The 27,479-nt window shown below is 39.3% G+C and overlaps 2 protein-coding genes across 2 annotated transcripts; both read right to left on the reverse strand.

The window, feature by feature from the left end:
* Positions 1–4,108: 4,108 nt before the first annotated feature.
* Positions 4,109–6,716, reverse strand: SMIM26 (small integral membrane protein 26). The gene is made up of 2 exons (XM_063441382.1): positions 6,504–6,716; positions 4,109–4,598 (listed from the first exon to the last, which is right to left on the reverse strand). The coding sequence occupies exons 1-2, from the start codon at positions 6,640–6,642 to the stop codon at positions 4,414–4,416; spliced, it is 324 nt and encodes a 107-aa protein (XP_063297452.1). The 5' UTR covers positions 6,643–6,716; the 3' UTR covers positions 4,109–4,413.
* Positions 6,717–12,048: 5,332 nt separating this feature from the next.
* Positions 12,049–24,817, reverse strand: SEC23B (SEC23 homolog B, COPII coat complex component). Its single transcript, XM_063443696.1, has 20 exons — positions 24,749–24,817; positions 21,982–22,217; positions 20,372–20,429; positions 19,852–19,938; positions 19,486–19,722; positions 19,157–19,242; positions 18,678–18,822; positions 17,874–18,032; positions 17,044–17,159; positions 16,814–16,937; positions 16,626–16,706; positions 16,304–16,393; positions 15,826–15,932; positions 15,578–15,731; positions 15,344–15,421; positions 14,360–14,521; positions 14,187–14,273; positions 13,376–13,531; positions 13,130–13,195; positions 12,049–12,712 (listed from the first exon to the last, which is right to left on the reverse strand). The coding sequence occupies exons 2-20, from the start codon at positions 22,200–22,202 to the stop codon at positions 12,623–12,625; spliced, it is 2,304 nt and encodes a 767-aa protein (XP_063299766.1). The 5' UTR covers positions 22,203–22,217; positions 24,749–24,817; the 3' UTR covers positions 12,049–12,622.
* Between the last annotated feature and the right edge of the window lie 2,662 nt (positions 24,818–27,479).

A 27,479-nucleotide genomic window follows, 5' to 3' on the forward strand; every position in this document is an offset into this window, starting at 1 on the left:
AGGAATTCCTCCATAAATCAAATCCTTGAAAACGATATGACTCTCCTGGGTCTGGTGCGTGGATTGAGCCCTGGCTTGACGAGCTCTCCGTAATCAATACAAACTGCAAATATCCCGCACTCAATGTACCGGTCTTGTGCTTGCCTCGGTGCTGCCTCAGCCTTCAATATATACAGATGAAAAGAGTGCACTCGAAAGGTCTTCTTAAAGATATAAACAATTTATTGTGCCAAATTTCAAAGACATACAAGTCGACGTTTCAGTCCTCGTGGGACTTTTTTCAAGACAATGAAAGGCGGAAAAAAAGTGATTTAAATATACCTTACAGGTGAATTGATTGGAGAGTAAGTTATATGAAAGAGAGGCTGTGCAAACGTGAAAGTGATTACTCAACTTTGAAAATAGGGATTTAACCCCTTACGTGCCTAGTAAAAAGGCCTGGAAGTGTGTGTGGTTACGGCCAAGTGTCTAATGATCTGCACTCGCAGACATATTAAAATTCAAGGATAAGAAATATCGAAGCCACCTCAGATTAACTAAGAGTTCAAGAATCTATTTGAATTTTTTAAGCGTCTATTGGAACAAATTTGTTAAGCAAAGTTAAACAATACCTTACGATTGCTACATTTTTAAACAATAACTTAAGGTGGCTGCGCTTTAAATTGGAATTCCAAGTGCCATGTGGTTGCAGACCTAATTATAGATACATTGTAGAAAAAATGTTCAAAGTCCAGGCTGTTATCGTTGTTTGAAGTGCATGGCTTGCAATAGTATGACCCCGGGCAAAGCGTTTTACCACCCTCGCTCAGGTAAAGAATACAGGATACGGCAAAGGATCACGTGCACCACTACACACGTAGTCTATCGCATCACCTGCCCATGTGGACTCATGTACATCGGCAAAACGTCTAATGACCTCAGGGAGCGCATGAGGGGACACAGATCCACCATCAGGACTGCGTTATCCAGCGGCATAGCAACCACCCCCATAGCCAAACATTTTCTGGAAATAGGGCATACACTGCCCACATTGAAATTTATGGGCATTGAACATGTTCCGGCCCCGAGCAGGGGGGGTGACAGAGATGTCCTACTTCTTCAAAGAGAAGCCTTTTGGATCTTCACATTAGGAACTTTGTCCCCGGGGGGACTTAATGAAATCAACCCACTCAGCTGCTTCATCCCGAAAAGATAAAGAAGCCATAGTCTCGTAAACAATAGTAACTGATACATATCTGTACTAAAGGTCACAGAAAAACCATTATTGGTGATTAACTCATGAGACTTTTTGTTAAATCAATCATATATTAATTTTTAATTTTTTTAGCCAAGTTAGCTTATGGATGCTCCTGTAACACTCCATAGACTGTATGGCCGTTAATTTGTAATACATTTAAGTTAGTATATACATAGTATCCCTAGGGTTATTCAAATATACTTTGAAATTTTTTCTACAATGTATCTATAATTAGGTCTGCAACCACATGGCACTTGGAATTCCAATTTAAAGCGCAGCCACCTTAAGTTATTGTTTAAAAATGTAGCAATCGTAAGGTATTGTTTAACTTTGTTTAACAAATTTGTTCCAATAGACGCTTAAAAAATTCAAATAGATTCTTGAACTCTTAGTTAATCTGAGGTGGCTTCGATATTTCTTATCCTTGAATTTTAATATGTCTGCGAGTGCAGATCATTAGACACTTGGCCGTAACCACACACACTTCCAGGCCTTTTTACTAGGCACGTAAGGGGTTAAATCCCTATTTTCAAAGTTGAGTAATCACTTTCACGTTTGCACAGCCTCTCTTTCATATAACTTACTCTCCAATCAATTCACCTGTAAGGTATATTTAAATCACTTTTTTTCCGTCTTTCATTGTCTTGAAAAAAGTCCCACGAGGACTGAAACGTCGACTTGTATGTCTTTGAAATTTGGCACAATAAATTGTTTATATCTTTAAGAAGACCTTTCGAGTGCACTCTTTTCATCTGTATATATATATATATATATATATATATATATTTGCGGTTCTTTGCATTTTATATATAGATAGATATATATAGAATGTCATTCTAAGTGTATTTTGTTACCTATATATATATTAATAACAAAATACAGTTAGAATGAAATTACATATGTATATATAATTTATATTAAATTTTGTTTCAATATTTTATTTAATTTTATTTTATTTATTTATTATTGTAATTATACGTATTTATATATATATATATATATGTGTATATATCTATTATATATATAATATATGTATATTATATATATATAACGTCATTCTAAGTGTATTTTAATACTAATATATGTACTTATATATACTAATACATAACTAATATATGTACTTAGATATTATATATATTTAATGTCATACATAGTGTGTATATATATATATATATATATATATATTTATTTTTAAACATGTTTAATATTTTTTTTTTTACACTACCTACCAGCAGGGGGACTGTCTAATATTTTAGACAGTCCCCCTGCTGGCAGATCCACAGCCAGCTATAGGGGGCCATGTGAACGCTCTTTGAGAGCGATCACATGGCCCCCGGGGGCCTGATTTGCCGTGGGGGGGCTGCCTGGGCTGTGAGGCAGTCCTCCCGAAGCGGAGCGCCGGGAAGGTAATTATCCCGGGCGCTCCAGGGCTCAAAGCCGTTACGGCGTTCTATGCCGTCACAACGGCTTTAAAGCCCACTTAAAGCGTGACGGCATAGAACGTCGTAAAGGGGTTAATTAAAGGTATTCTATAGTGCCAGAAAAACAAAGCCATTTTCCTGGGACTATAGAATCCTACAGTGCCTCCCCCTGCACCCCAAAAATAAACCCTGCAGTCCCTTACCTGAATCCAGCACCGATATCCCTCGACACTGGATCAGGCTCCGCTTACGCTCCTCTCCCGCCGACCTAATGCGCATGACCAGCAATGGCATGAGGGGGAGACCTAATGCTCATGACCAGCAATGGCATGAGGAGGAGACCTAATGCTCATGACCAGCAATGGCATGAGGAGGAGACCTAATGCTCATGACCAGCAATGGCATGAGGGGGAGACCTAATGCTCATGACCAGCAATGGCATGAGGGGGAGACCTAATGCTCATGATCAGCAATGACTGCGCTCCCATTAGGATTTCCCTATAGGAAAGCATACAATGCTTTCCTATGGGGAAAAATCTGATGCTGGAAGTCCTCATGCAGAGCGTGACCAAATGTCCTTTTATATTCAGGAAGTCCCTCTAGTGGCTGTATGGTAGACAACCACTTGAGGTGGAGTTAACCCTCAGAGGTAATTATCACAGTTTCTAATAAACTGCAATAATTACCACTGTAGGGTTAAAGGACATTGCACCCAGACCACTTCAATAAGCTGACATGGTCTGGGTGCCTTCTTTTATTCCAGAAGTTGTGTCATTAGGGGTTAAGGAAGATGAGAGGGCTCAAAACTGCAGTCTATACAGAAAATGGTGGCTTTTTTTCAAATCATATGTGTGTGCTAGCTATGCATCCTCTATATTTCAAATAAATGATATGCAAATATTTTGTAAAAATTCGAAATTGTTTTGAAACTAATAAAAAAATTATTTTTGACAAACAAAAAATGTTTGATATGTCATTATTACATAGTTATAAACGTATTTAGAAAGTCTACAGATATAGATACCTCAAACCCTGTTAATAAACTAGTGCAAATAAATACCCAGTCATTAACTGTATGGTAGTTGGTACACGTATTGCACAGGTATAGTGGTTTTATGAAATATACATTTTTATTTAGATTTGGGGTATGGGTTGTATGTTGAATTTTAATATGGTGGCACTATTGTATAATGTCGACGTATTTTTAAGCTGGATATTGGTCGTAATATAGAAGGATTGTATTCTTAAGTATTAGGGAATTGTGGTATTAAGTATAAACTGGAAAGTGTACACTGGAAGTGCATTTTTGAATTGTATTTCATTGACCTTGTACGCACATGGTATGGTGACAAAGCTGAATATGAAAAAAAAAAAGTAATTTGTTTGATAGCTTGCTTTCCACAGTTATCTATTGTTTACAGACCATTTTATACCATCTATAAAAATGACATATTTTCAAATGAGTATTTAGTCTTCTATAGTTTCCAACCAGTTTACAGAAATGTAAATCAATGATTTAGTTTGTAACCTTACCTAAGTATTAAATGTTTTATGTAAAGTGGCATTGACATGAAGAAGTAAAGGCTGTGTTTATATTTGAACTGCTATATACAATTTTGGCAATAGATTTATTTTAAGTAATAAAACTATTCTGTCCAAAAAAACCCCAAAAACTCATTATAAGCCTTAGGGACACAGTCAGATGAGCAGAAAGGATGTTTTGCAAAAATACATAGATTTCCAGTTCCCAGTGTATTATTTTTCCACTTTATCCATATTTCTTGTTGTCTCAGAGGTTGTGCCAAAAACAGAGTTCCATAAATTGTAAACCCTTGTTGAATATGGGACAAAGTTTTCTTTATACACAATAGTGTGTTGTATACGTTTCTTTTTCGGCTGATCCTCCAATGATGTATCTTCTATAAATTCCGGCTCCAAAGCTGAAAGAAAAAAATAAATGAAAACTAACATTCAACAACTAACAAGTCCTACAGAGGCAAAGCAAAATAAATTGTCAACTCTAAACCTAAATGCTTAAAAGGAACACAGTAGCGTTAGGAATACATATTTGTTTTCCTAATACTACAGTCCTGTTGCCCCTTATCATTTAGTCCCCCCACGTATAAATAAAACCTGAGAAATTCACCTTTCTCCAGTGCGGAGTCTGCCTCTGCGACTTGAGACCTTCTCAAGTTACGTCATCTAGGACGCATGCCTCCAGGATGACAGGCCAATCCAATGTTCCTCACAGAGCATACATATTCGATATAAGGGATCAGTAACATATGGTACATGTGCCATGCACGGCACTCAAGGCTGCCAGAGTCAAACAGGCTCTGGCCTATTAGGATTCACAGTGGGACTTCAGATATCTGCTGGTGCAATTTGAGCAGTGATTGCAGGTGATGAGGGACAATCCTCAATTTACGCATTGCAGTACTTAGAGGACATATTCTCAGATCACTTTCTCCCAGCACTTATGAATGGGAATCTACTCGGGAATGGAGCAGCCCGCAGCAGCTATCGCAGCTCCTGCCCTTGACTTGTACCTAGCCTTTTCCTTTTTCTAGCCTTTTCCTAGCCTTTCTGTTCCCCACTGGATCCCAGGAAAGCCACTTACACTGCTAGATATACATAGAGCTGTAGAAGAAGCCTCATACAATTATAGAAACAGCCAACACAGTCCCCACAAACACACCACCACTAACAATCCCCATACATGCACACAACCCCATAAGCAGACTCTCACATCCTCTACCACAGGCAGCCCCACATATTTACACACCATCAAACACACAATGTGACATATCATCCAGAAATACATTCCACAAGCAGCCCCCATACACAGCCTATATTCATAGGTATTAAACACAATACCACAAACTACCCATAAACATATACAATATAACAGCCCATGTATACAATGTTACAAAGCAACTGCAGAACCCATAAATATCACAAGCACAATACAGCTACATACACCTAAAAAAATTAGAACCGGCACGCCAAGGGACTTCAAGATGTTGTTTAAGCACAGTACTCCTAAATGGTTGCCTACCCGTGTTCTATATCATTATTTAACCCCTTAAGGACCAAACTTCTGGAATAAAAGGGAATCATGACATGTCATGTGTCCTTAAGGGGTTAAATGACAAGTAGGGCTTTCTTCTGATTCCCTATATGTATACATAACACATCATAAAGTTTCTTCTCATAGAAAAGCATTTGATTGGACCATTTGCTGATTCAAAGCACACATGCACTATGAGACAGCGAGGGGAGGAGTGAGGGGATTTTTAAAGTATTAATACATTAAAAAAAAAAAATCATTAAATGGCAATAAAGAGAGGGTAGAGAAAGCATGTGCGCTGACAGAGGTAAAATATGTACAGAATTGACATTTGGCAGTCCGGAACTGATATCACTTTAGTTAAAGAAATGGCCATCTCTGGGTCTCACACCTTTTAACCCCTTATGGACACAACTTCTGAAATAAAAAGGAATCATGACGGCGTATATCCGTCATGTGTCCCCCTCACACAGCAGGAGGGGGGGACGCGCACACTGAAATAGCTAGGTAAAATCTATAGCGTTAGGAATACAGGTTTCCTTTAAATCTAAAATGCAATGCTGAGGCTGGACTTAAAATTTGTTAAAATGTTTAATTTAGTGAATACACTGCATGGGAGGTCCTCCGGCCACCTGGGGGCGCTGCAGAATATAATGAATTGTGTGGCACTGCAGCACTGTATTCATTTCCCTGGCAGACCCATTCTATACACTTTATTTATAACACTGAATGAGGTGACCTTGGTGACAGTGCGCTATGAGCGATAGGTGTTCACCTGGCGGGGGGCTGACTGGCACCATGTATCTCCCTTTAGTATAGTAATAGAAAGCGTAGCCGCCAACCATGGTCCACGCACCGACCGCATACACCACGGCCAGCCGCTTGTTCCACGCCAGAAACTGCTTCACTTTCATCCTGCGCTCTGGGATCCTGCTAACCTGCACAGCGAGCGGATCGGCTGTCGATTGCTTCACCTACAGGCGATACTGCGCGAAGGACAGACACCGCTGATTGGCTGTTCGGCGCGTCCAATAGAATCCTCTGATTGGTCGGTCTGCTCCGTTGACGCAACAGCCGAACGTTTCTGTGAGGCTGTGGAAGCCATCTTTGAAAGTCCGCTTTACCGACATTATGACAAATAATAGTTGGCATTGGAATAATTTAAAAAATAGGAAGATGGCGGGTTACTCGGTAAACTGTCATTATTAAAGTGTTTAACTCCCGAGTTTGCCAACGTTGGGAAATAGAAATGACGCAATGAAGGGGCGGAGCAGTCTGTAAAGGGGGCGTGGTCTCCTAGCTAGTCGCTCAGAGCTTCCCATGTGCAGGTTGCTGCTATTGCCCTCTGCCCATAGACTCCTAATGAAGTGCTGTATGGGGGCTTCAGGGATATGCACTTAAAGCGATACTGTCTGGGGACTTGGACAAATTTGCAAAGACCCCCAACAGTGACGTCGCCACTGGGGGGTCTGGTGTTTGGGGAAGGGGGCAGGTAAAGGTGAGATTTATTTACCTGAATTTATAGCTCGAGGGAGCCGCCCTCTTGTTACGCTTTAGATCCGATGGCACTGTACTCTCGCGCATGCATTGAGGCCTTTGGAGGAGACCGTGTGATCCCCCATAAACAGTTCCCTACAGCCGTCACGGGTGATGGCTGTCAGGGTTTGGCTCTGTAACCCGAGTCTAAGAAAGTCAGGCAGAGGAAACTAATAGACACAAAGTAGTCCCTACTTTGTCTCAGTATATCTCTTGACTAGACTGGAATTTCAGTGACATGGCCTGCCCATTGGCATCTTGCTTTACAGGACAAGAATATTGGGAAGTAAAAAATAAAAAAAGATACAGCATGTGTTAACAATAAGTGAAACCAACAATGCAGAGAAGTGACAGTTCTGCGTTAAATTTCTATAACTCAGAGTTTAGTGAATAAACCCTCACAAAAGTGAATAACCCCCGTGTAAATTTGAGAATTGCAAGTTCTTGGTCAAAATCCTCAAGATACAAAAATACATAGTTTAGGGAAAGTTTCCAATTTAGGCATTGGCCTAAAAAATAAAGTAAAAATGGTTTTGTAAATTTTCAGTTTTATGTGAATTCTGTGAATACAATAGGTCCATTGTCAGCATGCACAGACCTGCCTTCTCCCTCATTGGCAGTGAGCAAGCAGAATTTTGTGTATGCACCCTAGGTCCAATAATACTTTCAGAAGCACTTCACAAGACTGCAGTAATGGGCAGAAAAAAAGGGGGTGCGGGTGCACCATAATAGCAAGATTTACTACAGTAGTGACCCTTTACATTTTGAAATTTGGATTTTAAAACTAAACCAGTATTACCAACTATCTGACCCCTGATCCATCGGGTGTTCGCCCAAATCACTCCACTACAACTGCCCTCTTAAAAGTTTGCAATGACATCCAAACTGGCATGGAACAAGGAGACCTAACCGGAGCCATTTTCCAAAGGCCTTTGACACAGTAAACCATGACATTCTACTGCACAAACTCAGGTATTGGTGATTGTCCACTAACCTGGTTTCGATCTTATGTATCGGATCGCTCGCAATATATATCCATTTTAGACAGCGACTCCCTCCCTCTCCCAGTCACGTGTGGTGTTCCCCAAGGTTCCTTTCTCGGCCCCCTACTATTCACATTATTTATAAATGATCTGCCTAATGTCTGCAAATCCTCAAATGTACACATGTACACAGACGACACAGTAATCTAGGCAAGCAAATCCAATCTACCGCAGCTTGAGGCTGTGCTCCAAGGCCAATTTATAGAGATAGAAAAGTGGATCGCAAAAACAAAACTCTTCCTAAACATTGACAAAACTGTCACAATGATCTTTGGAACAGTACCTAAATTACACAATTCCCACCTATCGATCAAAACAAAATGAAATAGTACACTGACCGCAGTCCACTCTTTCAAATACTTGTGTATGTTGTTAGACCACAATCTATCTTTTGGCCTCCACATAGAAAAACTTGCATCTAAACTTTATCCAAAACTAGGTGCCATGTACAGAAACAAATCCTGCCTAAGCCCTACAGTAAAGGAAAAGATTGTACAGCAAATGCTGATGCCAATCATTGATTATGGGGATGTAGTATATGCACCTGCACCGCAAACCCACCTTAATAAACTCAATACACTGTATAACTCGTTCTGCCGATTTGTGCTACAATGTAATTACAGGACCCATCATTGTGACATGTTAAAAGAACTAAACTGGTTGTCGCTGGAATCCAGATGCACCCTCCATTTTTCCAGCCTTGTTTTTAAGAGCTTTTCTGGGAAGCTCCAGCCCTACCTGTGCAGAATGCTCTCCTTGGCTGTTCCCATTTCCTATAACCTCAGATCCAGTACCAGCACTTTATTTAGTCTACCTCAATACAAAAAGAAAGCAGCCCGATCCTCCTTCTCCTATAGAGCAACGCAATTGTGGAACGACCTCCCGCACACTTTCAAATCTTCCCCAAGCCTAAAGTCATTTAAGAGATCCCTCGCTACATACCTCAAAACAGAATGCACTTGTCATGGTTGATTATATATTTCCTACCTGTTCTATGTTACATTTTGTATATATTGTGTATTAATATTGTTTTTGTATTTTATTGTACCCTATTGTATCAATGCAATGTTTTGTGGACCCAGGACATACTTGAAAACGAGAGAAATCTCAAGGTATCTTTCCTGGTAAAATATTTTATAAATAATAAATTCTCTAAACTGTGCATTAGGATTTTACAACAAGATTTTAAGTTTTAGGCCATAATGTGTCAACCTAAAATCCATCTCTGCTTTCTTTGAAGCACATCTATTATATACTCAAATATGTGCTTATTTATAAACTAAACCTTGCATTCTGGGAAAATATCTATTAGACCTTGCAGCTGAAGTACACATTGTCCTGGTGATGCATAACTGTAAATTTCAGAATTTGTAAAACTGTAGCAGTAAGGTATTATTTTATAGGTAGATAAAAGAAAACAATGAGATGTGTCAAGGCTTACAGATTTGTTTAGTTATATAACTTGTGTTGCAACCAAATATGTATTTACAAAGAAAGTCCATAGTTGCTGCTGATTCCATATTCTTCTCATTAGTACAAAGATAATTAGCATCCTATACAGAAAGGCAGGGTCACACACACTACAGCAGTGATGGCGAACCTGTGGCACGCCGGGCCCTCTCTGTGGGCACACGGCCATAGGTTCACCATCAATGCAGAGTAGGCGCCTGCCTGAAACAGCAGGGCCTACTCCGCTTCCGGGTCGGGAGGCAGGGGGAGGGATCTGTGATGCAGCTCCCCTGTCCTCCCGCGCGATGCTGTGTGGAGCGTTACCATGGCAACGCTCCACACGGGACAACAGGGGAGCTGATTCACAGATCCCCCCCCCTGCAGTACTTACCACCACCGGACCACCAGGGATGGCTGTGCCGCCTCCCCCTACTTAATTAAAGGTAAGAAGGATCGGGGTACTGACACACAGCACCCCTACCCCCCACAGCAGTACCCCCCCTCCCCAAACACCCCTATCCCCCCCAACAGTACCCCTACCCCCCCACAGCAGTACCCCTAGCCCCCCAGCAGTACCCCTTCCCCCCACAGCAGTACCCCTACCCCCCCAACAGTACCCCTACCCCCCCACAGCAGTACCCCTACCCCCCCACACACAGTACTCCTACCCCCCCAGCAGTACCCCTACCCCCCACAACAGTACCCTTACCCCCCCCACTAGAGGTGCTTCCTGTGTCAGTGCTGCACAGTGTGTAACACTGGTTTACAGTGTCCCATGCTCTGCCAGGAGACGCTGAATGCGCCTCATAGAAATGCATGGATTCAATGCATCTCTACGAGGAGATGCTGATTGGCACACTGTGGCATTTTGCCGCCAATAGCCTCCAAATGCATTCTTAAGGGAAAGCATTGGATTGGCGGAGATAATCAAAATTTGATGATCTCGGCTAAGGAGACAGAGTGGGGGCAGGAGGTTACAGAGATCCAACGGGTGCTTTTAGACCTATAGTGACAGGAATACATGTTTGTATTCTTTAAAATCTGTTCTCCTAGTTTGTATCCCCTGGTTTTCTTTCCCAATGCAATTTCTTTGCTTCTTTCCCTAGCCAGTTTATATATCTTACGTTTACACATAAATTAGATCTGAATGTGCTAATATTGTGAATTCTGACCATTTGTGGAGTGTTTCCAACATCCCCACCTCTCAAGGATTAGGATCCCACTAAACTCTTGCAGTCCTTACAGTTTACTGATGAAAATACTTGGAAGGCTTGGGTGTGCGTACTGTTACATTGTTTGGGTGTGGTGTACATCATAGCAACTCGATCCATCATGTCCATCCATGAACAGGTAGATGTTGGGATATGATTTGTAGATCAGTGTGCACCACCAGGTTAACTCCCTTCCCTCCTCCCCAAAAACATGGCGGGCAGACAAATAGCTTGATTTTACCACAAACAATAGGATACTCATATGTACCAGTTACTTTGTGTGCTTTATTCTATTGAGATGCATGTCTTACAGAACCATACTATATATATTTTAAGACAAATATACAAAACATCAGATTTCACACAATGAAGATAAGTATTTCTGCATTGGGTAATCGCAGAGTAAGGCAACCTTTGGCACTTCAGATGGTGTGGACTACATCACCCATAATGCTCTTACAGCCATCATGCTAGCAATGCATCAAGTCCACAATGTCTAGAATGCTGAAGGTTGTCTACCCCATCACAAGTGTTTATTGGGAGGAATTCAAAGTGCATTTTCAAATAGGACAACGTAACCAAACTGAAGGCACAGCGGACATGGAGAATTTTTCCAATTTATACATTGTAACCTAAAAATGGCTATTCACGTTGAATTCCTAACAATTCATACTTTGGTAAAAAAAAATATTATGTGCGGTGTGGAGAAATTGACAACTTTTTGTGTTTATACATAATAATATATCATATCATGTACCTGTTAACAGAATTGCTTTTCCAGCCAAAAGCTACAACTCAAACTCATGTTCTAGATTAATTTCTGCAGTGATTTCAAGCCATGGTCAATGTTGTAGCATCCATGCACAATGTTTAAAGCAATGCAGCTCATCACTTTTGATATTGTTTTCATCGTCCCATGAAATGTATTCAGATAAAACCTGCCTTTTCTGAACAGCGTTTAACCGATAAAAATCTAAATATACACTATTTATAAAGAAAACATTGAAGACATTACAATAAGGAGACAAAATGTATTAATCCAAAAATTATTCTACAATAAATTAAGCCATGCTTTAAAAAGTTAAATAGTAAAATAAAGTTTTAATGGAAATAATGGCATTCCATAAATGTTTTTGACATTTCGTATATGGCCCTGAATTGTGATGTTTTTAAACCCACATCTAGAACTCTTAAAATCAATCATCGACAAACTAGGATTGTTTTATCTGTTCTAACGCAGCAATGCAAACGGCAGTGGTTTATACTCTAGGGCTCAGGATATTAATGGAATGGTGTACACTTCCAGTTCACAGTTGCCTCTCGTTTTTATTTAATTACAAGTAATAATGGCTGTTTTAGCATCGGAATTGACTAAGATTTTGGATGAGTATTTTACACAGAAACACAAAACAAACTGAAAAATACAAGATTAAACAAAGCATTGAAAATATATACATTCATTGTTAATAGTCAAACACTAATTATGTCTGTAAAACACAAATAAATTATAACCCAAGATGGAAAAAAAATAAAAAAAAATGTGACTTCATGTATCTCTTTTTTAGCTCTATACTAAAATTTAGATTTTTTTTTTTTTTTAAAACTACATCAGGAATGTCTTCTAAAAACTCCAGAGATTTAAGATTCAGTTGAAATTACGATGCAGTAGAAACAGCCAACTTTTTCAAGTGATCCATGAAAACTTGCAGGCTGACATCATCTGTAAGTATGGGTGCCCCAGATTCCTACAAAAGAAAGCATTTAGAAATTATTTATATGGGTATGGGCACATCCTAAACTTATTGTTGGGTTTAGAAGATTAAGACAGAACACAGTTGACAAATTATTATCCACTCATCTACATTTACAAACAATTTACCATAAAAAAATAAATAAAAAAAAATAAATCAGTGGCTAAAACATGCCTTGTGGAAATCATTTTAATGAGGTTCTAGGAAAGTATTTATCAGCGCACAGTGGCAAATGTTGCCCCCGGCCCCCCAGTATTTAGTCACTGAGAACATTTAACATTTACAGTTAAGATGTATAAAATTGCTCACTTTAGATCATAAGCAATTAAATCAAAATAAACAAAATGGTACAGTATATTTGACATTGTTCTCACATAAATCACAAGATCAGGAATAGTAGCTGCAGCTTACCTGTCCCCAGTTGTACAGATTGTTGTGAGTCTGTGATGGATTTACTTTGGAGAGCAAGAATCTTGCCTAGAAATTGAGAGAAAAATAGAAAAGGGCATTAACACGTTTTCTTTATATTTTATTGTCTGTTTGTGCTGGGGTGGAGGTGGGAGAGAAGAAGAAGAACAAAAAATGTAATCTAAAGACCTCACTCCATGGAGAACATTTTAGAGAATCAAAAGTTTAGTTTTAAACACAGCGACATACCTGGCTCCCTCCGTGTTCTGTATTAATGTAGCGTGGCATTGGGAATCTGCTTTGTAAGATTTCCTGCGCATCATCTAATGGTGCTTGTAGAAGGTGTTTGAAGTTTTCATATTCAGGCATCTCCTGGTAGCCAGCGTTGCGCCACTGTGCAATGGTCTTAAAATAAATAAATAAACTTTAATTCTAACTTCTCAATGGACCAACAATTCAGCAATTTGGTAAATTAAGTAATATACCTTAATCATCCAGGAGTGCCCTAACCCCCACCCCTCCTGTAAGTAAACAGTTTTAGAATGGTTTTACTACCTGGGATCCACCACAACTAATTTAGAGAGAAGGCATGAAGCTGTATGTTCGAGCTCAGCCTGGGGAGTGCAGGGCGTAGCTCACTGACCCAAGGACATATGATGCCCTCAGTTAATGAGCGAGTCCTGCACTGTAAGGCTTAGCTCAGGAGAACCAGCAGAGGTAGTAATGGTGAATTACTACAGGGCATTCCTGGCACTATAACCACTATAGTGCACTGTAGTAGTTATGCTGCTCAGAGTGTTTCTTTAAAATGATAGGCAATACACAGATTTGATCCAAATACACGTCAGTTACGGCTAAACTTTAACACTGGAAGGATTCTGAACTATGCTTCCCTGGATTACCTGCCATTCATTAATCCAGTCCCACAACCATTCAAAAAAACTAAACAAAAAAATTGTCAAAAACATTTAAAAAAAAAAAAAAAAATGCTCTTAGAAACGGGGAGAAGCCATGCATCATTTGCTGTTATAACAGATTTTTTTTCAAAAGGTTGGTTTACCTCTCCAAGGTAGATGACAATCTGGAAGAAGGTATCCATGAGTAGGATCCTATCTGGTAAAATACTGCTGCTATCCAACAGAACAGGCTGGTGAGAAAGATAAAATCTTAATGAATGCAAATCATTTACATGCTGTAGTGGTATAGTCATTTTGCTCAAGAAAACGGTCATACCTCTGGAGGTCCATAGAAGGAGTAAGAATAGAGAATGGGCTGGATCATGATTAGAGACTGGGTCAGGTCCTGTCTGGCAAAGTGATGGCGATAATAGGAAGATTCGTCTGGGCTGTTATTAAACACTTGCAGGAAAGGAGATCTTCTCAAGTGGAACATAAACTGTAGAGGTTTAAAAGGAAACGTTGAGAAACCATTAAATTGGATATGTAATAATAATTTGAATTTACAGGCTTAAATGTTCTGTCATTGTGCATGAAAGGTAAAAATAAATACTACATTTTGGATTCCACTATCAAAATGAAAAATATCACAAAAACAAAAACTGCATTTATTTTCAAGTACAACCAATTACAAAGAGAAAAATTAATCTAGTATCCACATGCTTTATCCCACTGATTAGGTCATAAGTTTATATATTTATGCCGTATAGCTTGTGAAGAGGGAAACTGTCTGGCATCTCACTTCTGGAGCAGATGTTTTCAGGTGAGACCAGCATTATATTTTAATGGTAAATGTGCCCTTTACATACATAACAGACCAAATAAATGTGTAACTACCCAAAATGCATGAGATTAACCATAAAAGTGGCACAAGCTTATCTCTTAGATCATCTTTGGCAGTATTTATAGGATATGGAGTAACCAGATCACTACACATGCATGACAGTGATGGCTAAATGTAGACAGGGGCCTCAGTTCCTAAAGCCTGCACTAAATTTAACAATCACAGAGCTTTCACAAACTGCATTCAAGTTTTGCTAACGCAATGTAAAACAACACAAATACAAATTATTTTTGGAAGGAGTGATAACTATTTGAACATAGTGACATAGAAACACACTGACATTTACACCTTCCCTTCCCCGGAGCACAGAAAAAAAAGCACAAAAAAAAAACACATGTTAATGTTCCATTTACACAAAATGTTTTACGAATATGAACTTCATACTTTAATCAGTGCAAATATTTAATAAAATCTTACCTGAGGATAAAGTGAAAAGGAGTCTGATAGCCTGAAGGAAGTTGGGTCATCTTTGTTATACTGCCCAAATTTCTGGCACTGAGTGGAGGAGAAAAAAAAAAAAAAAAGGTTTAGAAACACTCTTACAGCCAATACTTTTTAAATATGCAAACGTTATGAGACATTACATAAAGTGGTTCTCATTCCCAGCATTAAGTGCAGTTTTAATATTCTAGGACACAGCAATATACTTACAAGTCGGATTAGTTGCCTGTCTAACCATCGGAGGACATCAGGTCCCTCCTCAGTCTCAGCTCGATAAACCCCTAGACGAGCCATTAACACAGCTGCTGCTTCCTGATCGAATGCTGCCTCAATGTGCTGAAGCTGGGTTTGTGCATCTGCCCAACTATAAACATAAAGGAAACTCTGGTTAAAATCATTGGCTCCAGCATAATCAGACCCTCTCCTCCACGTGTAGTTTATAGAATATGAATGCTTACTTTCTGGCTATTGTCGTTACTCGAATTCTTTTCTGCGTGCTGGAATGTTGGTACTGGGTTACAAACTGCACAGCGCCCCGGCCACCTTGAGGAATGGGTGCATTGTGCTATAAAAGAAAAGGGCACAAAAAAGGTCAGTTTCAGAGGTATCTTTGCAGCAGGGGTAGCCAACATAAAGCGGTTATACAATTCACTCTCCAGACAATGTTTGGCAAAGCACTATGGGAGCTGTAGCTCAGAATATGTGATTAAAACTATAGATTTACATGTTTGAATAGCTTTCCTCTTAAAGTCTATAAATGCACAACTCATACAAATTTTAGAGTACCATTTCAGAAAAAAAATGCTCACTATAAAATCAGGTGCATTTTATTATTCTACACAGTTTTATATAGTTCTTGTAACTGCTGATTAATGCTTTCAATAGCATTTTAAAATAAAAGACATATAAAAATGAATGAAAAGTCAGAATCATTACCTGGTTCACCACTTCAAAATAAATAGAAAGTGTTGTACTTGGATCCAAACTACATATTTTCCACTGACTCGTTCCGCCAATACCCAATTCCTAGACAGCACAATGAGACAAGGTTTAAATAACCAGATATTCAGCCTACAATATTTGGCTAAAGCAAGCCTTGTCACAATTTTTGGTTAGTAGTGACAAGACAAAGGGCCAACTGTTCATATTAAAGTTATTCCATTGCTGATAGTTTTTAAATGTTTTCTAATTAAAAGTAGGTTATTCAAATAAAGCAGATTGCGTTTACAGTCTTATTTTTAAAAATCCCGATGCTTACATTTTCAGAGACGCAAGGTCCTTTCACATTTAAGGAAACACATGGTCCAATAGCACCTGAAATTTTCAGCTCTCTTGAGGTCTGTTAGAAAAATAGGAATAGGACTTTAGACTTGTAATAGACTTTAGAATTACAAAAAAAAATGGAAAAAATAAAATAATCAAATCAAACACCTGTCAAAAGCTCACCTTAACTTCAAGATTGGCTCCAAACGCCATTTTGAATTCCCCATTTAAATCTTTGCTAAAAACTCTCTGAAAGGTTTGTTTAAACAGTGATGTATTGAAAGAATCTCCAATTACAATCTGACCCCTGCAAAGCAAGAAAGACGTACAATGTATAATAACATAATGGTGAAGCAAAGACTACACAGAGCTTACAAAAAGCTGTATAACATGGCAAAAAGCAATAAACATACCCAGTGAGATTTGAACAGCATTTCATCTCCAAAAGACCGGTTTGATCCAGCGCACAGGCATAAATGTCAATGCAATGTCCATTGGCTGCCGTGCGATTGGCCAAAGCCTCGTAGTGCTGTGGGAAGAAAGCATATCAATGAGTTTGTTGTGTAATTTACAAATGCAAAACATTCACTTAAAGGGACACTAAAAATCCCTAAATAACTTCAGCTAGTACTCATAAAACTGATGATCTTTTGGAATTAATTTAGAGCAATTTGGAAACCCTAATACTTCCATAGGGATGTATTAATGAATGCTTCTCTGTGAGAAATGTGCCAAATTTTTTACACATAGTTACCATGAATGGTCTCTTTAAGGTGGAGTGGAGCAAGGGCTGGAGCCACAAAAAACCCTCACCATCTTACACAATAAACAGAGACACCAAGCTGTATAAGGAAAACATCCCAGAACTGAACACAGCAGTTCAATGTGTGTAAATTGCTTGAAACCCACCAATGGTGATATCAAAACAACTTGCAACATAATGTGAGCCACTGAAACTAGAACAGAACAAAAATAAAAGTAGGGAATTCATTTTTTGAAAGGCCATAAAGTGGGGGCTGGATTCTATTACACAGGAAACATGAAAATAATAAAAAGAAAAGAATGGCATAAGTCATACAGATTCATTCACAAAAGTTACCCTTTCATAAAAAAAAATTCTAAACAAAACAAAAAGCTGCATTGTGTGAGAAGGGACAATTGTAAAGGCAGCCTATTATACAACCCAACAAAGCCCATTCCAGCACACAGGAAATCCCATTAGACAATGCCAGAGTATACTTGCCTTCGTGGCTTTCTTCATGAGACGTGCATTGTCCTTGTCAATATCGTGCCAGGAGCGAATTGGTGTTTTAAGTTCATCTCCAACTACCATGCCGGGGCCTTGTGTTGGTGGACCGCCAGTAAACAGCATTATTCTTGCACCTGTATTTGGCAGTGTACCCTGAAAGCAAGCCAAACAGATTTGTTAGGAAAATAATAACTGGACACTGCAAAAATATATTGCAATAAGCTGAAATGTGGGACTAAAGATGAGACAATATGGCAGTGAAGTAAGCTACACATATTCACCAAGTTTAATTCAAAGAACAGTGGAGCAGAGATGGGTATTAATTTAAAAGCACATTTTGTCCCCCCTCCCCCTTCATGTCCTACTGTGCTTTGTCATGCATTAGTCCTCCAATGTACCCTCTGCCCACCCCCTCATTTTGAAGAGTTTTAGATTAGTGCTTACTGAATGTTAGCAAGAGGTCGGTATAACTTCCTTATAGACTGGTTTCTTGACTCAAAGACTGCTAAGGATGTTTTATTAAATTTAGCAAAGTGATCAATAGCACAACTTCCTATACAAGGTCACCATTTTCTGCAGTAATTAAGAATAACTTCCAAAAGCTTGTTATATTAAGAAACACTGTTAGAATGAACTGCAAGAGTATGTATCATGTTTGTGCTATTAACCCATTTAATAAATAAAAAAAACAAAACAATCCACACATCTATCACAGATTTTTAGGCTCTGTGATACTATGCTTGACAGGTTAAAAGCTTAACCTCATAATGGACTTTGCAGAAAGGCATGAACAATTACCTCCAATAATCCGACAGCAATAGACAAAGCGACACCAGTTGATCTAAGAGGTCGTTTTCCCTGTGTTACAGGCCATGGATCACGTTGCAACTCCCCAAGTAAGTCTGTTAAATTCATGTCAATTTTGTGAACTGGCTGTAGGAAGCTACAAAAAAAATAAAATAAACAAATGTAATAATTCAGTTCAAGTTATATATAGATATCTATAAAATCTCATCCTGTAAACCACTCTTTATCAGCACAGTCTCACTTTGGTTTAAAAGGTTCACTTAATGAGTAACTTGAAGATGCAACAGTCGATACATTACCCAATATGTTACTTATTTAAAAAACAAAAAAAAACTAACTGTGATGAAATTGTGCCTACTTCCTTTTACTGTGCTAGAGGATAATAAAAGTGCAAATAAATAGGTATGCCCAATATACCCAATGCCTATATTAAAGGTAAACGGTGGAATTACACCATAAAGCAATCTTACCGGCTTGACAAGAAAGGTTGCTCCTGAGGCTGTAAGGGTCTCCCAGGCTGTGCCTGAGCAACAGGCTTTGCAAGACCCAGCATATCCTAAAATCAAGTAAAAATATAGACATAAGATTTTTTTTCCTTTACAACAATTCACAGACTCTGTAAATCAGTCACTTTGAGACATTATAATACAATCTAATTTCAAACATTTTGCAAGGCTGATGTTCTTGTTAATCTTGCTTGTTAGAACATCAGAAAGCTGAAGCATAGCAATTATACAATCCCTTGTGGGTCAGCTAATGAGTTTAAATTTAGCATCCATGCAACAACATGACAGCCTACCTGTATTTGCTTAGCAGTCAGATCTTTGGTCCCTCTGAAGACATAGCTTTTAGATATCCCATCACAGTTTAGTTCATGAACTTGCACCATTCTGCCAAATGTGATCAAACCGACCAGAGCATCAGGAGGCAGCAAGCTAAGAGACATCTGCAAAGACTCCTTTAAAGCCTGGAGATCTTCTTCCTCCAGACAAGTGTCCACCACATACAAGAAGATAAGTGGAGTCTGTGGACCTCTCTGTAATAAAATGGGGGACATACAGAGATTTTCATTTGACTGTAAGGGCTACGTCACGATCTCAGCTGGATTTTATTCTTAATATATAGAATCATGTCAAGTCTCAGACAGTTGGTGAGCATGTTGTACCTGTACAATGTATTCAATGGTAGAGAACTGTGGCATTAGCTCTGCAGGCTGGTTCATTTCTGATATGCCAGCATATGTTGGAGGGAACTGCAAAATACAAAATTTAAAAACACAGGGGTTAATATAGTCAGATAAAATGCAAGATTATGCCGTGTAAAACAATCAGCATAATTCAGATTACGGTATCTCCTCCCAGAGACCAAAACAATTGTTGGTCATTTTAGTGCAATAACCTGTTCTAATAACTAGGAAACATGGCTAATCAACAGAGTTTGTCATTCTAATGTCACTCAATTATGCATTGGTATATTTTTAAAAATTAGCTAAGCGGAGGAAGTTGGTTACTGAACAGGAAGTTGCTAAGCATACTGCAAAAAAATAGACCAAAAAACTGAAATTCTAACGCAATAAAATTAAAAATACAAAAAAAAAAACATCCAATCAAAAGCTATGATTTACTTCCAGCTTGGCTGTTTTAGTGAACAAACCAGCAAATCAGACATAGGTTGAGCCGACTAACCTGATTTCGTTGGAAGCAGAAGTTACATGCCCACAGCTTAGCTCTGTAGTCGATTTGGCTGTAGAAAGGAGAATAGAGTTAGGTAAATGATAGAGCACTGGTTTGTACCAAGGTTCTGTTATGTATTTGGATTTAACATTGAAGACATCCCCTTCTTTTGTTCGGGTTTACACCTTAAACATTTTCTAAAGTAAAAGGATTTCTCATTTTACAAGCATCAGCATTACTGTATATAATTGATTGTGAGCAGCTGTCTGAGGCTTGGCAAATATGTTTCTGCTGAAGTCAATAGTGACACACTGAACAGTATAGGGTTCTTGCTTTATGAGCTGACCAAGGGGTTATGAATTACCAGTTTAGTGCTATAGCAACATATTCCATATATATTGAACAAACGCCAAAGTGTATATAGTACTTATGGACATATTGTTGGACAAAATTAGAGTTGGGTCAAAAGAACAGAACTCCAATAGAGTTAACAGTTCATTTAAGTGTTATTTTAATTATTAAAGGAGTTGGAACTTTGACATAAAAACAAATATTACAGATAAAAGACAACGTTAAGTTATATGTACACACTCCTTGTGTAGTGGCTGCATTCTACAGTTGTTATTAAATTAGTAACGGTCACAATTCCTTGACATGCATATATATTATTGCATACAAAGTACCATAACCACTACATTGCACTGTAGTGCTTATGGTGCCAGGAGGTCTATGATGCTGTCTACTGTTAAAGGGACCAGTAAAAAGCACCCAGACAATTCCATCTCAATGAAGTGGCCCGAGTGCAGTGGTTCGGTCAGTTTAACCCTTCTATGTAAAACATTGCCTTTTGTACAAACGGCAATGCTTACATTGAAGGGTAAATACACCGTAAGTGGCTGTCTCCAGTGGCTGCTCATAACAGAAATTGATTGGAGGAGCAGGGCATTTGTTATCACCAATGCTTTTCTATGACAAGCATTGGATTGGATACGATCGCGGAAGAATCACCAACCATGACGTAGCAGGTGGCTGAAGTAGAGGGAACGAGGTAAGTAATGTTTATCAAGCTAAATTTTTAAAACACCAAATGGGCCGGACAAAAAAAACAGCAACAGAAGGAACTCCCTCACCCCCACCCACCACATAGCAACTGTTATTTTTGGAAACACTGGATCCCGTTAAGGTTGTTTTGAAAACAGTTGGACAATTACCCTGATCCCCTGGGTTTCAACGGTCTGGCTCCTCATTGAAGAAAATTACTTAAGCGTATGCTCCTCTACTGCATTAGCAAGATCAATCCCATCTGTGTTTGAACAGAATTCTCTCCAGACACTCTTCAGTTAATGAATTAAGTCCAAAGTCTAGATTGAGGTTGCCTGGAACCCAGGTAAGTGTCAAACTGTTAAAAAATGGATTGACCCTGAACAGCAAATGGTGTCAGCAGACTCCTGGCACCATAAGCACTACAGTGCGCTGTAGCAGTTGGAACTTACAGTTCACCATTAAACATTTGCAACTAATCTGAAATATCACAGTGGGTTGCATAAATGATTGTTTAAGAAAATCCAAACATGTTTAGAAACAAGCAAATCTTGGCAGAAGCCAATTAAAATACATCTTACCATAATGGATTAAGGACTGCTTTGCACGTTGGCCTTGTGCACAACACTGGCTCATACTGCACAGGAGGTAGGTCAGGGCGTTCTTTCAGAGGTGTAAAAAGGCAGCCTAAAGGGACAACCATTCGTGTAGCTTCCAGCCGGCTGGAAGGCCACACGTTCCAACTGAAACGCACCCCATCTCGCTCTTCATTCTGCTGTATAAATTCCAAGTAGGTAGCCATGGAAACACAGGAATGCTGGAGAGTGCAAAAAGAACAATAAAGAAATCATTAGAAATGTTAACCAATTAAACTGTTTACATAGAAGGAATACAATTGCAGAACAGCTTTATTGCTAATACTGAATGCAACGCATTACAAGCAGACATGAGATACTGTCCAATTTCTCAGAATTATTCTAAACCTATCCACGGTTTAGCAATATAAAATTGTAACGGAAGGACACCTCAACATAAAGTGTTCATAAAACTGAACGTAACATACCACTTTTAGCATGCTAGGACATGGGCCAACCTGGTAGCCAGCAAACAAATATTACAAATGCAGCCATAACAATGGGCATTCAACACAGAACACTCTAAATAAATCCCATAACTGTAACTCTGCAAGTTTGTCTCACTCTAGGTTAGGACTTGTGCTATGGAATCACTAACTCCAGGATTTATTTAAAGTGTTTTTCAAGTATGTCCCGGGACACGTAAAACCGGAACTAGAGTCCACAAAAACCAGCAGTGCCAAGACTAGCAAACTTTTGGTACTACATCTCCCATAATGCTGCCAAAATATCAAGTGAGTCCACAACATCCAGAAAGCTGAACGTTGTCTACCTCTATTCGAGAAAGTAGCATAAATCTGGCAAGGTTTTTATAATTATATTATATATACACACATATATATATATATATATATATATACATACATATACATATATACATATACATACATACATACATACACACACTATGATTTAAAGCATGGAATTATATGAATTAATGGTAATGTGCCACTTTAAAAATAAGTTTCTCTGGCTAGTCACTGTTCATTCTAGTGATAATGGAAAACCTATGAGAGTCATATCATGATGTGTGCACGGTGTCAAATATCAAAGTTCATATACACATACAAGCCTGTTTCAATACCTTCATTCAGGGAGCCTTTCAAATTTGGCAGCCCTGTAGAGGTTAACATTGACCAAGCATGGCCAAATCCTGGTAACCTGTACAAATATTTTGGCCACATAATGAGGAAGTTTTACTTGATCATTACCTTGTTGGTGGCAAAAGGATGTACTGGGGAGAGCACTAGTTTTAATCAAACCACTTGGGAAAAAAAATAAAAGCTGTAGTGGTTATGGTGCTTGGTATGAACCTTCAACCATTTCTTTCTTTCTAAGCAGTGTTTTCTAGGTCAGAGAGCCTGGAGGATTCAAGTTCTGCTTTTCAATCCAGTATAGCTGAATACCAATGTATCAATTACACTAACGAGACATTTCACATTCTAATTACATTTCCCATTTCTGAGCAATCGTGGAATGTAGGCCACAGCAACTGGAATACAAAAAAAAAAAATGTAAAAGACCAAGATAGCATCACCAGCAAACCAAGAAAAATGCGAACAAGCACATACAATCATTTTTAGTTTTCTAGCCCGGATTTTTGTAAGTAATAACCTGCAACTTTGTACATGGTGTCTTTGTTACAGTATACAGATCAGTTTTTTTTAAAGGTACTATGCATAGTTGAGCACAGCCATTTCAACCTCTTGGTGCTCAGCAACACAGTCTTACTGGCTTGATGCTATCAGAGATTTTCAACTATGGGAGCCCAACTCCATTTTCTTTTTCTCTCGGTGTGAAAAAAGATCTAGTACATAGCACAGCAAAGTGTTGCATACATTGTACGTTAGTCAACTAGCTAACATACCATTTATCATCCACAACATTCCACATGAACTGTTACTCAATTTTAAGCATCAGAATGTCTCTTGAGTTTACCTACACCAAAATACAATATTGCTGCTGGGAAAAAGGAGTGGGTACACAAGCACAGCAGAAACAGTGTTAACATGCCTAGATTAATATCGAAGCTGTAAATCCTGTACCTAAAAACCACCAATGTGCAATCATCGGGGGGGGGCTGATGCATTACATCAATATATTTATTCATTCAGATAGATAAATTGCCAATGACTGAGTCATAAACTGACAGTGACATTTTTTTTAATGTACAATATATTAACCTTTACATATATACACACACACATTTATTTTGATACTATATAAAAAATCTAAAACTATTTATATATATATATATATATATATATATATATATATATATATATATATAGTACATACATCATTTTGTGATATAGTGATAGACAAAAACAAACAAGAGAAACACTAGTCATAGGGTTTTTAAATAAAAATAAATGGTCAAATATTTGGAAACACATTTCTCCAGAGTCAGAGAGGTTTCCCAGTGACATCATTTTTGGTCTAAAATGTGAAAGCTGAATTTCCATTGGTGCCAGCTGGTACTTTACTGAATATCCCAGTGACCCTGCTCAGCTCACAGCACAGAGAGCACGGGTGGGTAACCCTGGCTAGTTCCCAGTGATGTGGACTACATTTCCCATGATGCTCAGACAAGCCAGGAGAAACCCAGCCCAGGACAGCACTATCACTAAAGCCCTGCGACCACCAGCACCCCCATTAGTATAGTGTGTATGGGCTGTGTATAGGCTGTGGGTGTTGTAATATGGCAGCTTACCCCGATCTCCTCTCTGCCAGTCTCTCTCACTCTGTGGATGCACAGGTCGATTAGCTCTGGATCCGGGTGCAGCCAAGTTCCGGTCCAGCCAAGTACAGCTCAGCAATAGGCCGAGCAGACCGGCGTACGTCAGCAAAGGGGGGCGGGCCCACGCAACCCAGCCACGTCAGGTCTCCGGGAACCAATCGGAAAACGAGTCTCTCTCGATGACGTCTACATCCGCTTAGCTCCACGCAGAGAGCCCGCCCCCTGGCAGAGGCCCTGGCTTTGGGGGACAGAAACTGGCCTGTCCTGTTTGCTCTGACGTCACCAACCCGCGTACACAGCGCTGGGCTGGGAGAGTCAACAATGTGTTGCCAATGTATACAGAGTAAAAATAAAACGGTTACCGTGAAGCAGGATAGCATGAGGGGATCCCCAGACTGTCTCCCATGGCAGGGTTATTCACCATAGTGTGAGCTGCTGGGAATTCAATATCAACTATTCACCAGTGGGACAGTGAATTGAGCAGTGAAATTGCAGGGGAATGATTTATACACTAAAACTGCTTTATTTAGCTAAAGTAATTTAGGTGACTATAGTGTTCCTTTAAAGTAATTATGTTTTATCCTGAACCAAATAAACAGGTATATTGGGTAGAATCTTCCTTTCCTGAAAGATATTTGCACAAAGTAATTAATTTAATTAAATACTTCCATTCCATCTCCATTAGTCTTATTACAAATGTAGCAAGTATGCAGATTGACACAAAGAGTGAGAACAGTCTCTGCAGGTCATTCATTGTTAAATAGTAAATAAACACTACTTGGGATTCAGTGATAAGATGACCACATTTTTCCTTTTGAAGACACAATTATAAAAAAAAAAAAAATAAAAAAAAAAAAGGAAACCGGTAGGACAGATACTTTTTAATTATTTCTAGACAAAGCTTTCTTTATACTTAAAAAGATTTTAGTATTCGTACTATGGGGCGTATGCACTTAAAGGAACACTATAGTGTCAAGAACACAACGTATTCCTGACAATAAAGGGAAGGGTATTCATGTTCTTTCCTTGGACATAGGGGGTCTTTTGAAACCCCAAATAATGGGGTTGAAGAAGGGCACATTGTATGTTGGGCACAGGGCTGGACTGGGAAAAAAAATTCAGCCTGGGCATTTTCGAATCACAGCGGCCCCCTGAGAAGGGGGCGGGGCCAGAGAGTGTGTGTTTTGAAATCACTAATGACAAGCATGTCCCCTCTCAAAGTGAGCATGTTGGTTCAATGCACAGAGCCCCGCTGAAGAGCTCTAGCATGAGAAAAAAGCCCTGGTTTTGTTCTGCGCAGCGCAAGCAAATGTAATAGCATGCTTGTGCTGTGTTTGCTTGTGACTTGTCTTTGGTGTCTCCATAAGTGGGATACCAGAGGACAAAAGGGCCAGGAAAGCATATCGTGCATGTGTTTGGAGCCTGCTTGTGGGATTGCGTGCGAGTAGAGTGAGCCGATTGTGGTGTGGTATTATGTAAATAGGTCAATTTCATTTGTGTTGTAATATGTGTGACTAGGTGCTGTAGAGTGGGTATAGGGGATGTAACGAGTGTGTGTGTATCGGTGATGTAGTGTGTTGGGGTTGTAGAGAGTGTGTGTTTAGAAAATGTAGTATGTGTTTAGGAATGTAGTGTGTGCATAAGGGATTCAGAGTTTGTATGTCAGGAATGTAGTGTGTGTAGGTGGTGCAGTGTGTGTAGGGGATCTAGTGTGTACAGGACTCAGAGTGTGTATAGGATATTGTGTGTGTGTGTGTGTGTGTGTATAGAGGATTCAGAGTGTATATAGGGATATAGTGTGTGTATGTGTGTGTGTAGATAAGATGATCCAGAGTTGGGTAAGGGATCCAGCGTGTATCTGGAGCGTAATGTGTGTAGTGGTGCAGTGTGAGGGGTGCTGTAGTATATATCAGGGCTTGACAAATTTGCTTTTAATCAAGGAGCCAGCTAAAAAAAATGTGAGCCAGTTTTTTTCAGCGTAAAAAATACAATTCTTAAGGGGACCTTCTAGTCACCAGAAACACTACAGCTTAGTTTAGTGACTCTGGTGTCTATAACCTGTCCCTGTAGGTTTTTCTATGTAAGCTCTGCTTTTTCAGAGAAAAGTCAGTGTTTACCTTGCTGCCTAGTAACACCTCTAGTGGCAGTCATTCCAACAGCCACTACAGTGTCTCTTATCTCAGTACTGCACAATATGCAGCACCTACATTCAGCATGGAGGTGGCGCTGAATGTTCCCCATAGAGAGGCATTGCTTTAATGCTTCACTATGAGGAGATGTTGATTGTTAATTGATAATCTCAGTTATAGAGGCTGGCCAGCTGCGGTGAGACTGGCACGGTGTTGGAAAACAGGTGAGTAAAAACACTATTCCCATGTGATCGGAGGGGGGCTGGTGACCTAAAAATACGCATTTACTGACAGACTAACAGACACACAGACATGCGCACACACACACACACTGATAGAGATAGACAGACACACACACACACACAGACAGACACACACACACACAGATAGAGACAGATAGGCAGGCAGGCACACACACACACACACAGATAGAGACAGACAGACAGGCACACACACACACACACACACACACAGATAGACAGACACACACACAGAGCCAGACAGACAGACAGGCACATATCCTCTCACACACCATCACAAGATAATTATTATTTGATACACACACAAAGAATCAT

This window comes from Pelobates fuscus, chromosome 2 (genome assembly GCF_036172605.1).
Source record: "Pelobates fuscus isolate aPelFus1 chromosome 2, aPelFus1.pri, whole genome shotgun sequence".
NCBI lineage: Eukaryota > Metazoa > Chordata > Amphibia > Anura > Pelobatidae > Pelobates > Pelobates fuscus.

Coding starts and splice junctions, on each gene's coding strand:
- SMIM26 (XM_063441382.1), bottom strand. CDS start 6,642: ATGAAAGTGAAGCAGTTTCTGGCGTGGAACAAGCGGCTGGCCGTGGTG. Junction 4,599..6,503: donor GCCAGTCAGCCCCCCGCCAG/GTGAACACCTAT, acceptor TTTTTCTTTCAG/CTTTGGAGCCGGAATTTATA.
- SEC23B (XM_063443696.1), bottom strand. CDS start 22,202: ATGGCTACCTACTTGGAATTTATACAGCAGAATGAAGAGCGAGATGGG. Junction 19,243..19,485: donor TGACTGCTAAGCAAATACAG/GTAGGCTGTCAT, acceptor ACTTGATTTTAG/GATATGCTGGGTCTTGCAAA. Junction 16,394..16,625: donor GACCTTGCGTCTCTGAAAAT/GTAAGCATCGGG, acceptor TGTGCTGTCTAG/GAATTGGGTATTGGCGGAAC.